Source organism: Athene noctua, chromosome 5 (genome assembly GCF_965140245.1).
Source record: "Athene noctua chromosome 5, bAthNoc1.hap1.1, whole genome shotgun sequence".
In the NCBI taxonomy this organism is placed as follows: Eukaryota; Metazoa; Chordata; class Aves; order Strigiformes; family Strigidae; genus Athene; species Athene noctua.
In genome coordinates, this window is record NC_134041.1 from 50,733,525 (window position 1) to 50,748,597 (window position 15,073).

Sequence of the window (15,073 nt, forward strand, 5' to 3'; positions counted from 1 at the left end):
GTACTTTTTATTGTTTAGTATTTCCTCTTGTATTCTAATAATATCTTTAAGCCAAAATTACTTTATGGAGTAGTGTCAATGCCTTTGGTAAATGCAAGACCTAATAAGACCCATGCCAGCTATAATTTAAATGTTTAGTGATTGTACTGCTGTTATAGACTACTGAATAATTCTGTAGTACAGTAGTTGGTTGCCTGCAGTGTTCTAGTTTCTGTGACATTGCAGTTTATCAGTCTGCACAACATACTTCACAATTCTTCATGTCTTATGTTTTCTTGTAACATCATTGTTTTCATTACAGTTAAGCTGGAGGTATACAAACACCCACTTAAAAGAGAGGTGTGCTGTAACAAGCTTTAAGTTCCCTCTTTCTCACATTACAGTTCTCATAGGAAAGAATTTGTATCTAATTTGACTGCGGCTTTATTTAAGTAAAATACATTCTTAATTTTTAATTTTTCTTAATAATAAATAAATGAGTACAATCATTCACAATTAGAAGTCAGATAGCCTTTTCTGTAACTGTGGTGAATATTATTTCATGCAGAGGGGAATGCTTAGTTCTTTGTCCACACTGTGGCAATAAACACATTTGAAATTATCTTATGCATTTCCCTTTACAGCTTTTTTGCATAATCAAATTTAATCTATATGACACCAGAGAATCATCTGAGAAAATATTTAGCTCTTTCAAATCTGATAAAGTTTTCTACAAAGCCCCCACTGGAGTTTGAATATATTATCTTCAAGGATTTTTAGAACTTGCAAAATTTCCAATCAGCGTTTTACATTTTGCCTGGAGCAGCATATCAAAGCATGGAGCATTTTATCAAACTTACCCTACCTCTAACTTATCCTCTACAATTATGTATATGACTAGCCTGAATTCTAGAAAGTGTTGAGGCAAGGAACAGTGTGACAAGAATTCTGAATTTCCAGGAAATACCTAGAGGAGAACTCATGATAAAAGCCGCTGAAAATTCAACCTAATGCAGATCTGCAGATCAGCACGTGCAGTTACAGCCTTTCAAACTTGAAAATGTTAAAGAAATCATTATAAGTCTTCCTGAAGCTCACAGCTTTGAAATCTTGCAAACACCATAATGCATGTAGTGAAAATTTCTAATTCCCAAGATCATCATTCCCTCATTAAATGACCAGATAACATTCAGATGTCATTTTTGGGTTTTTTTTGGCTATGTTTTCAATAGCTTTAGAACTGCAGGGTTTCAGATGAATGGGTCTTGATATGTGACTTGCTATGCTGTTTAAGAGCTTGTTAACAAGTATTAAGTTGACATATATTTCTTTTGTAATAACCACAAACCATTTAATTTCATCTATACTAAGTAGCTCTGACACTGTTCTTTAGACAAAGAGGATAAAACTTCACCTTCTACCTCAACATCTCTTAAAGATTTGTTACTTTCTGATTTCTACTCTCTAAAGTGTCAACATTGTGTGTATCTGACCCATACCTTAGCTAATGAAGTTATGGCAGTAACAAAATCCTTTTTCTATTTTGATTGTAAAATGGTCTTGAAATAAGATCAAATCAAGGAGAAAGTTCCAGGCATCATTTACTTAAAGTATTTCAGAGTATATTCAGGTGAGATTTGAAGAATAACTTTGCCAAATAGGAAATTAGAACAAACTTTTGAAATACTTTCAGTTTGAGTCTTGATTCACAAGCCAGATGAAGTGAAACTAAAAGCAAAGCAGGTGGCTCTGTTGCCATCTTGGTCTTAGTAACACAATAATTCAGTCACCCTGAAGGTGTAGAATAGAGTTCTAATCACTCATCCGTTTTGATTCAGAGTAGGCAGGAAAGTACCTCCACACTATGACACTATACACTGGCAATCCAGTGCCATCTGCGATGAATATTTACATGGCCTATGCAAAGTGCCACAGCTTCCTCAGAGTACCACTGACAATATATTGCTACCAAGAATTTCCTTAATATTTTGATATTTTTGATATTTTGTTTTTACTGAAAATATTATTGTGTGGAACAATTAATTCTCAGCTTCAGGCTGAGATTGAATAAGAATTCATGAAAATGTTTCCCTTGTCACCATTTTATACCCTTTTCCACTGCAGATCTTTCAGCTACATTGCTAGCTAGCAATAAAATGGTTCTGGCTATAATCCGTTACTCCATCTGACCACATATCAGTCTTTTAAGAGTGATCATGTTAAATAGCTTGTAATATCAATATGTCCCTGAAGTATCAAACCAATTCCAAGCACCTTTAGGTTCTGCAATCCTCTCCCTCCAACTCATTCGTGATGAACAGACTTAATCTGCCTGTTTTGTACTTAGGCCTCTCTTTTTTGCTATTTCTAGCTGTTATGTCTCCCGTAGCAGAATCTTTCTGGTCATTCTGGCTAAGGTCCCAGCATTACAATTCTTTTATTTGTTGGTTTTGAGTTTTTTGAGAACTTGCTTAAATTGATGGGCAGATAAGGCACAGGTCAGTCTGACTGATAAAATCCTTCAGAATACAGCATTGTTCAAAAGATGAGCTCTATAATTAAACCAAACTAAAACTCTGAAATGGCTCTTATCCTTAGATTATTTTAATATCCAATATAATAATATACTAGCTTATTTTGATGTTGATTATAAGCCTTATCTTGGTGAATAAAACTAAAACATTAGCTGGAAGGAAAACATGGCTTTTCTTCCACTCGTTAGCAAATGCAAAAATTTTTTAAATGGTATTTCAGAAATATGGCCTTTCTCCTTCTTGGGAAATATGATAAATACTGAAACATGAAACATGAGAATAGAGATTTGCAGATATGTATGAAAGCAGCTGTTACACACTATGTCCTTTTTAGAAACTTACGGTATTGAGGCTATAAGTGGCCTTGAGAATACATGAGGATTGCATAAACTTCCATTGTTCAATAATGAATCAAACTAATTACAGCACAATTTGAAAATTATCTAAAAATATACATTGGAAAAGACATTTTTCTAGGCTTAATTTCCAATAACTAAAATAAGAAACGTTGATGATAATATCAGAGACTTCCTGATGACTGACCCTGCCCACATCAAAATATTCTGTCCTCTAAGCAAAGCATGCAATTGAGTATTTAAATTATACCCGAATTCCTTGAGCATGGAATAGCATATTTTCAGTGAGACTGTTGGCTTACCATACCATGGTTCATTCAACCAAACCCTTACTCACAGGGAGACATCACTTTCACTTACTCTTCAATGACAGAACTGCATTTATTCTAATAGTAAAGAGTGAACTACAGAGATCTCCTCAGGGCTTCCAAGAATTCTGTCCTGTGGCATTTCTCATTTATTTCAACATATGCAAACTACAGAGAGTTGTTAAGGAAAAGTCAGATAATCCCTTGGGATAATCAGGCCTAAATTTACATTTTATAGAGGACGTTTCGTATGTTCACTGTGGGAAGGAAAAATGGGTTTCCATGGATCAAGATTAGAGGAATTAATATTTAAGGGCATACCATAAAGAAGAAAACAATGGATTGTAATCGATGATTTTCATCTGACCTCTTTCTCTCTCCCTCTCTCTCAATCATTGTTTGATACTAGAAGACATGAATTCATGAGAGCCAGTGCTAAAGAAAAATGCACTAGAACTTAACTGCATTTTAGAGCTGATGGTGTCAAGGGGACAAGTAATGTCTGTACCTGTCAGAATGTAAATTAAGTCACTTCATATCATTCACACACTCAAGATCCAGAAAAGACCATGACAAAGGAAATGACATGACACATTTGGCAAACGATGTTTAATACAAATTTGTTATCATGATCAAATTTTGATCCCAAATTGCACTGCTATTATGCTGCAATAAATTATAGCCAACTTGTTTTAACTAATAGGGGAGATTTTCTAGACACTGGGAGTAACTAAGATATTTTCTGAAGACCCTTTCAACCTTGGGAACATCAGTTCTTTTTATTCTAGGGTTTTTCTCTGGTAAAGGATATAATTATTCTTTAAAAAACTAAATGTAAGTACTCTTTAGTCTTTATAACTGAGGTGTTTTTAGCACCTCCATTATGATGCAAAAACCTCATGGGCCTGTTTTCAATGACATCATGAATACTCTTTCGTGCAACTCAAATTCAGGAAATAGCCTGCTTTATTGATAACTTACGCAGTAAAAATTCCTACATCATCAATTTGTAATGGAAGTCACAACACTTCCAGCCAGGTTCTATTGGGACCTGCAGCTAGGCAAACGCAGCAGTACATAGCAGTAGATCCATTTGTGACCATGAGTTGGTTTCCAGCTTGTCATTAATTCAGATCAAGCACCTAAATGTTCATCCTAAAACAAGAAGGGTTAACAGGGTGAACAAAGCACTAAACAGATGCCATGACCCCTGTAGTATCATGCAAGTCTCCAAAATCTCACTGCAAGGCAAGAGGCTCATCACAGGATTGGTTGACACAAACTGAAGGGAAGTTTTTTCCTGGATTTGAAAGTTTAGCATGGTTTCTCCTTTTTGCAATAAAAGAATTTAACATAATTCAGTGTCACAAAGATAGTTACTGTTTAGCTGGATACTACTGATTAATGTTCAGGTAGCTGAGAGAAAAAATGAGCCAGGGACTGACTGTGAGGAGCTGATGCCACATTCACAGGAGAGGGGGAGGAGGCAAGTGGAGCACTATCGCATCTTGTGCTTGTGATGGGGGTGTAGATTAGTCATCGCTACACCAGAAACAGCCCACAAGGAAGACCTCTGTTGTTGCTACTTCCAAGATATCACTCAGTACTCCGGAAGTGTATGGATAATGTACATAAACTTGCCCATATATAAGCTCATATTGAACAGCAGACACACACACACACATATATATGCATGTACACATCCATTAGCAGGTATTACGGTTCAACTGAATCACTTCAGTTTTCAACTACTATTTCTAGGTCTGTTTTGTGTGCAAGTTAAAGGACAGTTTCAATAAATATATGAAATATGCAAACAGTTTTCTCATTCTGAAAATGATTCTTAACTTCTAAAATTATTTGAAGTTGAAAACAATAAGAGAATGGAATTGAAGCCAGTGGTATTGACTGTACGTGCTCTGAGTGTGCTGCTGAAAACTGATTTAATTTGCCTGAGTAATGATCCTCCCAAAATTTTCTATGTTCAGTTTTAATAGCCATAGTACTAGCCTTAGTACTTTGAATACAAAGGAAAGGACACCAAATCCATTCCTAAATTGCTACTATGGGTCCTTGCACAATTTTTCTAAGGTACTGCATGAGGTTCTTTTCCTAGAAGCCCCACAACTTTAGCAAGAACCTTTTAAAAAGCTTATCAAGATATATTACATAACAACAAAAAAAAAAGTTGTTCAGCAGAGCCAGTGACATCACCCATTATCTACTTTGTAGTTGATTCTGCAACCTTATTTATACACATTGATGTTTTTTCATGACAGATATAGGATATTGGACTGTCTGTAATCTGAAGTTTGCCATATTAGTTACCTTGCAAGATGTTCGTTGAATAGAAGGGAATGGAGGAAATTAGGAAACATATTTGCACCTAACCCTGAGATAAAAGGTAACTTAATTATCTGTCTCCTTAACACCAATCTCTGGCCCAGCTGGTAGCTTATTTATTTTTTATTTTAAATGTTTATAGGGCAATTGTGCTCAGTAGTTATCTTATTAAAAATTATAGAATCCTATTTTTTTTTCTTTCTGGAAAGGAGTTATTTTAACAGAGTATCTTTCAGGAATATTTTCTGCTTGGTCTGTACTCCTGTCTAATCTGTATGTGCAGAGAGTGTCACATGAAAAATGCGTACATGTATCAGGTATAAAAACTAATACTGCCTGTGCCTCAGCTTGGTCTGACAAGAAGTTTTGTACATTGCAAGTAATAGCTGAATCTTCCATGCCCCTTTGTCTTTGCTGGCAAAATCTAACTTCAGATGAGTCAGAAGCCAAACTCTGCCAGGTTTAACAAATGTCCACAGAGGATGAACAGATAGAATTATTTATTTCTATTAAGAATACCAGAGAGTATATTTTACAGGAAGTAATTTCATTACCTGTTGAAGTGCTAGGGTTCAGCATTTCAAGACACAAAATTCAATGATGCATTAATTTGATCCACCTCATTAGCATCCAGGCACATTTAGTGAAAAATGCCAGAATTGTTACAGTTGGTTCCAGTAATCAAAGTAATAGGCCCTGAGAGCTTTAACTCTATAATTAACGGATAATATATCTATATCATGTATAATATATATAAGAAAATATATATAGTGTATAACGTATAACATATATAAATGTATCATATAATATATGATTAATCTACAAGAAGAGGCAATATTCAAAATCATATTGCCATGAAGAACAAGTTTCAGTAAAATTACAGATTTCAAGTTTGATCACTGTATTTAGAACAGAGAACCACAATTTTACATAATAGGATACATACTTGAAGAAAACTAGGAGAAAAAGATCAAATGTGCCTCATTTGTCTTGCTTCTGCAAATGAATATGCAAATAGCAGGCAGAGGAACTGAAGCAACTGTTACAAGCAAACATCCTTTTCTACTAACAGTTAAGGTCTCCTTTTAGATATTTTGCTATTTATTTCCACTATTTCACCTACTTTTTAGACTGGATCAAGCTCCTTGAAAAAAAAGTGTTGAGAGAATTTTTATCATTTCTTGGTAATTTCCATGTCACAGATTTATGTATTGATTTTTGGCAGTAGTCCCTACTTACTGACTCACAAAAGATATCCTTATGTCTCACACAGCAAGTACATATACAAGGAATACAAAACTACTCATATGTGAAGTGGAAACCTAGTCTATCATATATATCCATTACCAAAAAAAAAAAAATGAAGAACAGCAAAGTGTATGGTTCTTGCCAAACACATTCATATATTTGTGTTCAACAAAACCTGAACAGAAGTCTATAGATAGGGATTTCTGACAAACTACTTCTTCTTTAAAAGTGTCTTGCAGATTGTATTACACGCTTCCTAGCACTGATGGTCCTGACATATAAAAAAGCTTAACTCCATTTGAACAAACTTTGTATCATTTCGCTGTCTACTGGGGTCAAATGGAAACAAAGATGAACATTCCCTCATCCAAACACGGACCCAGGCAAACTGCGATGTCATCTCTTACGTACCTGGGGCACAGTATGTATAAAGTCTGGCATCAGCTTACAGTCACAAGTGAAATGACTAACACTGAAATATAAGCATCTTAAATGGATTTTATGGAAATAGAATGATAAAAAATAATTCTGGTTTTAATTTTATTAAAACTGAGAAAGATGAGATGCCCATAAAAATGATCATTATTGCTCTAAAAGAACTACAATTACTAATTAGGAGTTTGGCATTTTCTTACTTAAAGCATTTTTTTATTTTCCATATACTATGCCCATTTTCTACATGAAATTGATCCTTACTACTCTGAATCTAATACTAACCATTATGAGATCACATTAGACATTTCAGTGCCTGTGTCTCTAGGACATATGGTACTGAGTGAGAAAAATAACAGAAGCATTTTACTTAGCTATTAAACAATTCTACTCATGTTCTCTTACAGCTAAAAGGAGGTTTGTAATTTCTGTTACTAAACTTAAAATATTACTGTTTATTTTTCATATCTGAGAGCCTCAACATGACAAAAATTCTAATTAGAGTAATCTTTCCTGTAACCTGATTGTCTATTGTTTTCCAACTCAAGATTTGAATTTGAAGAACATACACTATGCTGGGTCTATGTAACCTGTAACAATTTTCTACCTTAGTAGCCACGCTGCAGCCTTCGAAAACTAGCAATGATTAATTTTGCCATGAGCTAGTAACTGAAAGAGTGAAATTCTCATTTGTGAAGAATGGTATAGTAAATCACAGATTAGCAGTCAGGCACTCTCAGTGAAAGTATATCCTCTTGCTTACACCTAACAAAGCTTATGTTCAATATGGCTCTTTTCTATACAAATCTTGTGTTGACTTCAGAAAGAAAATGTTTTAAAACCAGAAAACTACTTATGTTAATAAAGATTTCACTCAGCAGAATCAGACAGCAAAACACAATCCATCTTCCTACAAACTTTTAACAATTGTGACAACCTCACACAGCTGTCTACAAATGCTATTTAATAAAAATATTGTCTGCTTAAAAGAATACACTAATCTAGATTTTTCAGAGTAAAGTAATGAAAAGTACAATTCACACTTCCTGTCCTTCCCTATAAAGCCGAGGTCTTTAGTCTAAATTGACCATTCAGGGTTTTTTTCATGATCTGTGGTGAAAGAGTGGCACCTCCATAAAATAATTTATCCTGTCCTCACACAAACATCCGAGACAGATGGGAGGAATTGTTCTTTGGAAGTCCCTCTCTGTCTCAGTCTCCCTCTAAAATCTATACAGCGACACTAGATAACTTTGGCTAATACCTAACTTTTTGATAGCTAAAGTCAAAAAAGATTAATCCATCTTCTCGTGCCCTTGGTCAGAAATCCTAGTTTGTGGTAAGTTGTTTGGTGGGGGTTTTTTTGGTTTGGGTTTGGGGTTTTTTTTGATGCAGACTGACTATTTTGAAGTTTCAGCATCTCATAGGCATCTGGTTAAAATTCTTACTGCATTACACCTGCCATGCTGTAAGAGACACATTAGTTAGTCTGCTCCATCTAGAAAGCTGATAGAGAGTCCAGACTTTCAGTTGCACCTGTAACAGCATCAGATCTCTGATGTGGAATGAGGAAGGTTGCTATCAAGTTACTAGGCAATCAATACAAGTGTGGGCAAGATTTACTGCAGAATAGATAAGGGTAAAGGGAGAATCATTATAGCGTAATTTCTGATGATTAAATAATGCCTTAACCTGGAAGCGAGCCACGTTTTTTTCCTCCATAAGAAACCAACAGAAATATTTGAATTGTTCCTGTTCAAATAAAGGTATCTGAACATAGCCAATACTAGTTCTGCATATTTCCATTTCCTGAGTAGAGATAACTATTTGCATACAATAAATATTCAGATTTTTATATATATCTACGTGACTCAATTCTTTATGGATCCCACTTATAGACTGTTAAAAGTAAAGAATATGGAAATAAAAGGGAGAGTTTGTTTAAAATTTATATGCTTTAGGAATACATTAAAAAAAAAAAATGAGTATAGCTAATATTCCATACCTGAGTAGTGGTTGCTTTGGATAAGAAGGTTGGTCAGTGTTCTGGCATGGCTGAGGTTTTTTTGTGACTTGCTTATAAATATTCCTGGCAGTTACTCCAATCCATAGCATAGTAGAGAGTGTAGAATAATGTAGTACTATGCCAACCTAAAAAGAGTGGACAGTTAAACATCAGTAAATGGATCCATAAAAGAAGAGTTTTAGAAAAATCTTACTGCATAAGTGTACAAACAAACAGATTTTTTTAACTGAATTTATAAGTGCATCATTTTTTTTTTCTTTCTCTCTAGTTATTACTAACCAGGGAAAACACTTTTAAAAAGGAGATGGACTCTGTTATTTAATCTATTAGAGATAATATCTGTGATACCAGATGGTATGTTATGAAACCAAGACTGTAAAGACATTTGTTTTCTAAGAACCTGATTAATGACAATTTTTTACACCTGAATTTAAAGTGACACAAAGCTTAGTTCGTGTTGTAAGCTTTGTTAGTTTATCATGACAATCCAATTTAAAAATTAATGAGAGGTCAGCATTTTTGCCTGCTATTACAATATTATTTCCTTTCATTTTTCAGGAATAACCTGCTGTAGTTCCCTCTCAGCTGCATATAGCTAAGGTTGATTTCTTGTAATGGGATCATTGCTATTTGCCTAAAACCACACATATTTTAAGGAGTTTATAAACTTGGACATACAATTTTTGAAATAAAATTAAGATCTTGTCATCCTCCCTTAAAAGGAAATACAAACTGTCATTAGTGTTATTAACATTTTGTCTCCAAGAAACTTGTATGTTTATCACTGAAAGTAAAATAAAGTACAAACACCTATAAAATACTAACATCTTTGTTATGACAGTAATTGTTATTCATTACTATGGAAACAGTAATTGGAATTTTATCCAATCCCCAATGCTTTATTGCATCAGCTAAGTCTCCATCTGATTATATAAAATGAGGTTACCTTTGAAGCAATAACCTGACATTTTGCAGTGACAAGTAAAATATTGCTATAATTGGAAAGCACATAAAAGTTTAAGGAATACAGAGAATTGCTGAATAAAACTAACACAAATCTATTATAATGATTTATTCGAACCAGTGTTCATTTTTGCTTGACTTAAAATAATTGATGGGTAAAGAAAAAAATTTAATTATTTTTGTTTATATTTAGTAATATAGCACAAAACTTGAAGATAGCAGCAAATATCATTAACAGAAAACCCTTTGTAATTTTCTCTGGGACTTGTCTCACACATTATACAAGGGAGTATAAAGCCTTTGTAGCTGTTGTTGCTTGAGGTAAAAGAAGCGGAAATAAAAGAATGAGACAACTATGTACCATTAGCTGGCAGACGTTGCCAGTTCACTGGCTAGTGCTGTCTGGACTTAGTTCATATGCAGCTTGCAGCATTTCTGTAGGGACGCAGTGAATATGACTATGAGCTGAGGGACAAGTGAAGGAGCAAGACAGGAGGGAAAAGAAGGGGAGGAGAAAGGGGGAGAAAAAGGAGGTAGGAACCATGAGAAAGAACTGGAAAAGTTCTAGTGATTTGGTTCATAACCTTTTTGTCATTTCAGCATAGCACTACTAATATATATTCTGTAATTATTCTACATAAGTATGCCAGAGTCCATAAGAATATGAACAGCAGGGATGAATTCCATGTGAGAAGGCACCTATATGTGAAATTTTGAAAACATAGATGGCCACATGTACAGAAATGATCAGACACTTAACTGAATGAGATTCTTTATAAAAGTACAATAAAACAGTGTTATTGAACTTTCAAGGAGGAAACTGAACTGAAAACATCATTGCCATGCCACACCTTAGTCACATTAGTTTTCTTCAGTGTGCTCATTTCAGCAACTTAGTTCCTTCTGGTAAATCAAACAAATACGGACAAGAGACAGAAATATTATAATCTTTTGTACTAACTCTTTAATAATATGCCTCTTTCTGTTGCCCAAAGAAACCCCCAACATTTGCATTTCTTGCTTAAAGGAAAAGAGGATATATCCTAAGGATACAGGACCTCCTCACAACTCACAGATTTAAAGGACAATGGTGACAATCTGGAGATAAAACATATGACACAACAATGTTGAATTTGGAAAGGTGTGTTGAGCTGTTGTACTAAATTCCAGAAGAAAGGATACCCTTTTCTCTGCGGGGTGATAATTTTGTTTCTCAAGTCTTACCATAAAATATGCTTTCTGGAGTAGAATTTTTGCTCTTATTCATACACCAGTAATAATTAGTGAAGAAATGATTGTCACATCTCATCTTGAAAATTCAGTGTTTCAAACTGGTGGGCTTTGCTCTCTGCCTCTTCCTTTTCCACATCTCCACAGTGACATCAGTCATGCCACGGAGATGCATTTTCCTTAGTGTTGCACTTAGGGGCTGTGGCTGCATGCTCTTTTGTCCCCTTCAGTGGGACCACCTCTTTCTAGCTTTCTTAAGCTAGGAAGACATCTGAGCCCTATGCTAGAAATACATGAGATATCAGCTCATGACATGGAAGGGGAAGACAAGGCTCAACAGAAAGGGGAACAGGTCAAGGATAGTTTCGTCCTCTAGACTCCCTTAACTCTTCTCACAAATGTAAACCTTAGGTTTATGCAATAAAGGTCCAGGGTACAAATTTATCTGTGTACATCTTGTTACTGGATTTGTGTCTCTGTAAAGCTTAAGAGGTCAATAAACAGATACAAATTAAATAACCAGGTTTTTAGTTTAAAACTATTTTCATTATAAGTAGAACTTCTGTATTTCATGTAAAATTGTGTGGGAAGGGTCAAGTTTTCCACACAGAACAAAGGATTATGACTGAATATATTAAAACGATGACCCTTATTTGTAAGAAGGTTGTCCACTGACAGGCCAAATGGTACAGAAAGAGCTGTCAGGACATACTCATTGAAGACAGCATTGGACCTAAAGTTATTCAATAACTGCAGTTATATGGTGAAAATTCTGTTGTTTCCTTGGACTCATTTTTCCCATGTCCTTTGTTCTTAGAACTCTTATCTTTGGGAATAAGCACCAGCCTACTGAATAGAAGATTACAGTTTCTTACGATAAGAAGATGATGCCTGTACATGCTCCTTCAACATATTTCAATACCTTAGGTGTAACTTAAGTTCCACACCATGCAGTTACCATGGTAATGACCAGAATACACATTTATGCAAAGCATTTTGGCACAAAAAGCTTTCTTGATCAGCTTTAGCTTGCAAACAAATGTCTTCGTTTTCCCCATGTTTTTAATTTAATTTTTTTTTTCAATTGTAATCATATTTCAGATAAGATTGTCCTTCTTCAGCCAGTTCTATTTAAAGGAGGATATGGATATGCACTGACGTTCTGGTTAAACTATTAATCCTGCATTGAAAGTGATTCTTTTCACTGGAATGAAGGGATTCAGGAACTTCTTTGCAGTCTATAACATCACTGGATGTGATTATTTAATGATCTTAAGACATTTAGCCTTAGAACAACCCCCTGCTCCCTTTACAGGTAGAAAAGAGCAAAAAGTTGAGACCCACAAATCAGATACCTGAGACCAGGAAGGACAATCTTCAGCATGCACATTTAACTCCACACTGTGAAAACTCTTTAGCTGTCATAGGTGCCTGCTAGTAAAGTTTCCAGCCACCTATGACTAGCTCTGTTTCTCATCTCAGCAGAGCTGAACAGTGCAGCACCTTTCTCACCAGACCAGTCAAGAGCTCTTAAAGAGCATTCTTTGCTTAAGGTATTCTAACTGACAAACTTGATCACTGTACATTAGTTTTACACCCATTCTTTCAAAGAAGTTATAGCTAGAGCAGAAAGAACTGCTCTTTTCCTCCTCTTTCTATAATATTTTTGTATCTACAGCTCCTACCCGAAATGTGGCACATAGCTCTAGGATGTCCTTAGTTTAACAGGACTCAAATCCAGATTTTAGACTTCCAAGGGTAGCATGCTGATTTCTAGGCTACTGGTTAGTATGGAATGGGCTTCGCCTTTCTTACTGAAGATTTACTGCCCTACAGAAAGGAATTCACAAGCAACTTCACATATAACACTTTTAGGGAGGAGAAAGATCAGAGGCTTGCCAAATTTTACATGGAAGCTTTTATTTGATGCAGGAGGTTTTTGGAGATGTGATCTAAGTGATCAAGCCACTCAATGACTGGCCACTAGGATGAAAAGTTATGACTTTGTCTCACCTTCTGACTTTTCTGTCTTCTGAATCTTGTGCCCCTAGGCCTATTCTTCATGCTTTGACATGTTGAACTGACGATTTCATCCCCTAGCATCCATAGCCTCATGGCTATCATAGTCTTCTGGAAAGTAGGGGCCATAAGACTGAAATGTTTTGGACGGAGAGTACAGAATCAATGCCTCCCACACATGGACAGTAATCCAGCTACAGTTGTGTCTCCTTCTGTCTCATTCCTTACATGAAAGGAATAAGCCTTCTTCTGTCCTTTAAAGGAAAATAATCTGAGACTCTAACTCTGGGAGATGGAAGGGGCTGACTACATCACCTATTGGCTGGCTCAAGCAGCTTTCTGGCCAGTGTACTGGCTCTGATTAATCCCATTTTGCTGTTCCTAACACAACCTTTGCCTTGCATGAAAAATTTAGCCATAAACTCAAGATTGTATTCTACATCAACAGCCAGCATTCAGACACCCAGAATCAAATTTGTGGGTAATCTAAATAGTCTGTAGATATAACCTCATTCACACAGGAAATCTGTGAAGAAGCAATCAACTCTTCCAGACCAGCACTGTAACATCAGTTTTCTCTGTAAATCATAAAAACCGCATAGCACATATGCAAGTGAGACTATACAAAATCCCCTCTGAAATAGGTATGCAGGTTTAAAAGGGAGTTTTAGATTTTCAGATTGTAGATAAAAATAAATAACTTACCATCTCTGAAAACAGATTTTTTTTGTGTGTGTAACTACTTTGCCTTCAAGGGGATATGAAGGTTCTTCTAGCTATCTACCACAGAAAATGGGTCCATTTCCATAGTATTAACTCCTGCAGCTTAAAGTTAGCCTGGGACACCTCATTTAGAGAGAGAAGGTGATCCAAATGAAGTTATTTTAGAACCACCATTTTTTTGGTTAATGATGAAGGATAAAAATTAACTCAGTCTATTATTCCACTTGGGTGAGGATGTTGCAGTGTAATTTGTGTGAAAGTTTTGGGGATAATTACAACAAGAAAGGTGGAGGTTCACTGGCTTTAACACTGCATTTCAGTGACTAGGACAAAAAATGCTTGCACTTAGAATCTTCCCCTGTGCACTGAGGAAACAAAAAGTGGAAATTACATTGCTGCACAGTGAAGCTGTGTTTTGAATTGTAGCAGATGGAAAGATACCTGTGCTATAGCAACACTGATGGTGCTACACATGGAGTATAACTAATATTTTAGTGCTGCTTGAAGCAGTAATATCCTAATACCAGTTTTTTTCCACAACTGGAAAAAAAAAAAAAGGGGGGGGGGGGGCAGGCAAGAGACAAAACTTAGACTTGAGGGACACACAAGCCCAAAACTGCTATATAACTATACCTTTCATTAGGCTGAGTGATTTAAAGAATTGCTATATTCCATACACAGGAAAAAAGGAGTGCTGTCCACCCCACCACCACTTATGCAAGCCACAGGAAATGTTCAAATATGTGAGCTTTTAGGGAAACCATTAGTAGGCCTGACCTCCCTACCTCCTAGCTTTGGCATCCGGAATATTAATTCACAGAGTAATTCTCTCAGGGTTATCACAGGAGGAGATAGGCACTGGGACTCACAGAATTTTGCTGTCAGTAGGCAAGAAAGGGTCTGTGGTGGCGT

General features: G+C 35.7%; 1 protein-coding gene across 3 annotated transcripts in view; it reads right to left on the minus strand.

Moving 5' to 3' along the window:
- LOC141961026 (adhesion G protein-coupled receptor A3-like) overlaps nucleotides 1-15,073 on the minus strand; it is a 290,616-nt gene that overhangs the window by 25,760 nt on the left and 249,783 nt on the right. For all 3 annotated transcript variants that reach the window (XM_074907510.1, XM_074907509.1, XM_074907508.1), the window contains one exon: nucleotides 9,206-9,351. In XM_074907510.1, the coding sequence (XP_074763611.1) occupies nucleotides 9,206-9,351 (146 nt within the window). The remainder of the gene's footprint in view (nucleotides 1-9,205; nucleotides 9,352-15,073) is intronic.